At 54.9% G+C, this 565-nt stretch overlaps 1 protein-coding gene across 1 annotated transcript; it reads left to right on the plus strand.

The window, feature by feature from the left end:
* Positions 1–133: 133 nt before the first annotated feature.
* Positions 134–536, plus strand: LTS14_010982 (uncharacterized protein; the record flags this gene model as incomplete). Its single annotated transcript, XM_064843630.1, has 1 exon — positions 134–536. A coding segment is annotated over one exon (403 nt), but the record flags the coding sequence as incomplete, so codon positions are not given.
* Positions 537–565: the final 29 nt, after the last annotated feature.

Here is a 565-nt window from a genome sequence, read left to right on the forward strand (position 1 = left end):
AACAAAGGACGCTGTCTCTTTCCAGGCACGAATCGACTCACACCCGCAAACAACGCCGCTGGAAGAGACAGCCGGGCCACAGAAAGCAGCAAGTGCTTCGCCACAATTTGAGGACATGCTACAAGATGTCAGCATGGCCTCGTCAGGCGATGAAACACCAGCGCGACAGACATGGTCTCGTAGAGGTCGCGGCAGACAGGTAGACCGGCCATACACATGGGATGAGTACATTCGATTCGCCTTGATTGACTCACCGGGTTACCGTCTACAAGGCAGGGGTATCGGCGACTGGCTGCTCAAGAACATTCCTGAATGGTGCACCAATGATGCACTGGAGTCACGAATCAGCATGACGCTGTCTGCGCACGATGCCATGAAAGGTAAGCGTTTGTGGAATCGGAAGAAGCGTCAGGATAGCGACAGAGACACGATCGGTAAAGGCGATTGGTATGTTCTCGAAAGACGTCTGGTTGAGGACCAGCCGCGATGGGACCCGGTGCTTAAGCGGGCGGTGTCTCCTTTTGCGCGGACTCAGGGTGAGGATCCTAGTGAGGACAATGGAGAT

The sequence above is a fragment of the Recurvomyces mirabilis genome (assembly GCF_035927965.1).
Source record: "Recurvomyces mirabilis strain CCFEE 5264 chromosome Unknown scaffold_139, whole genome shotgun sequence".
Taxonomy (NCBI): domain Eukaryota; kingdom Fungi; phylum Ascomycota; class Dothideomycetes; order Mycosphaerellales; family Teratosphaeriaceae; genus Recurvomyces; species Recurvomyces mirabilis.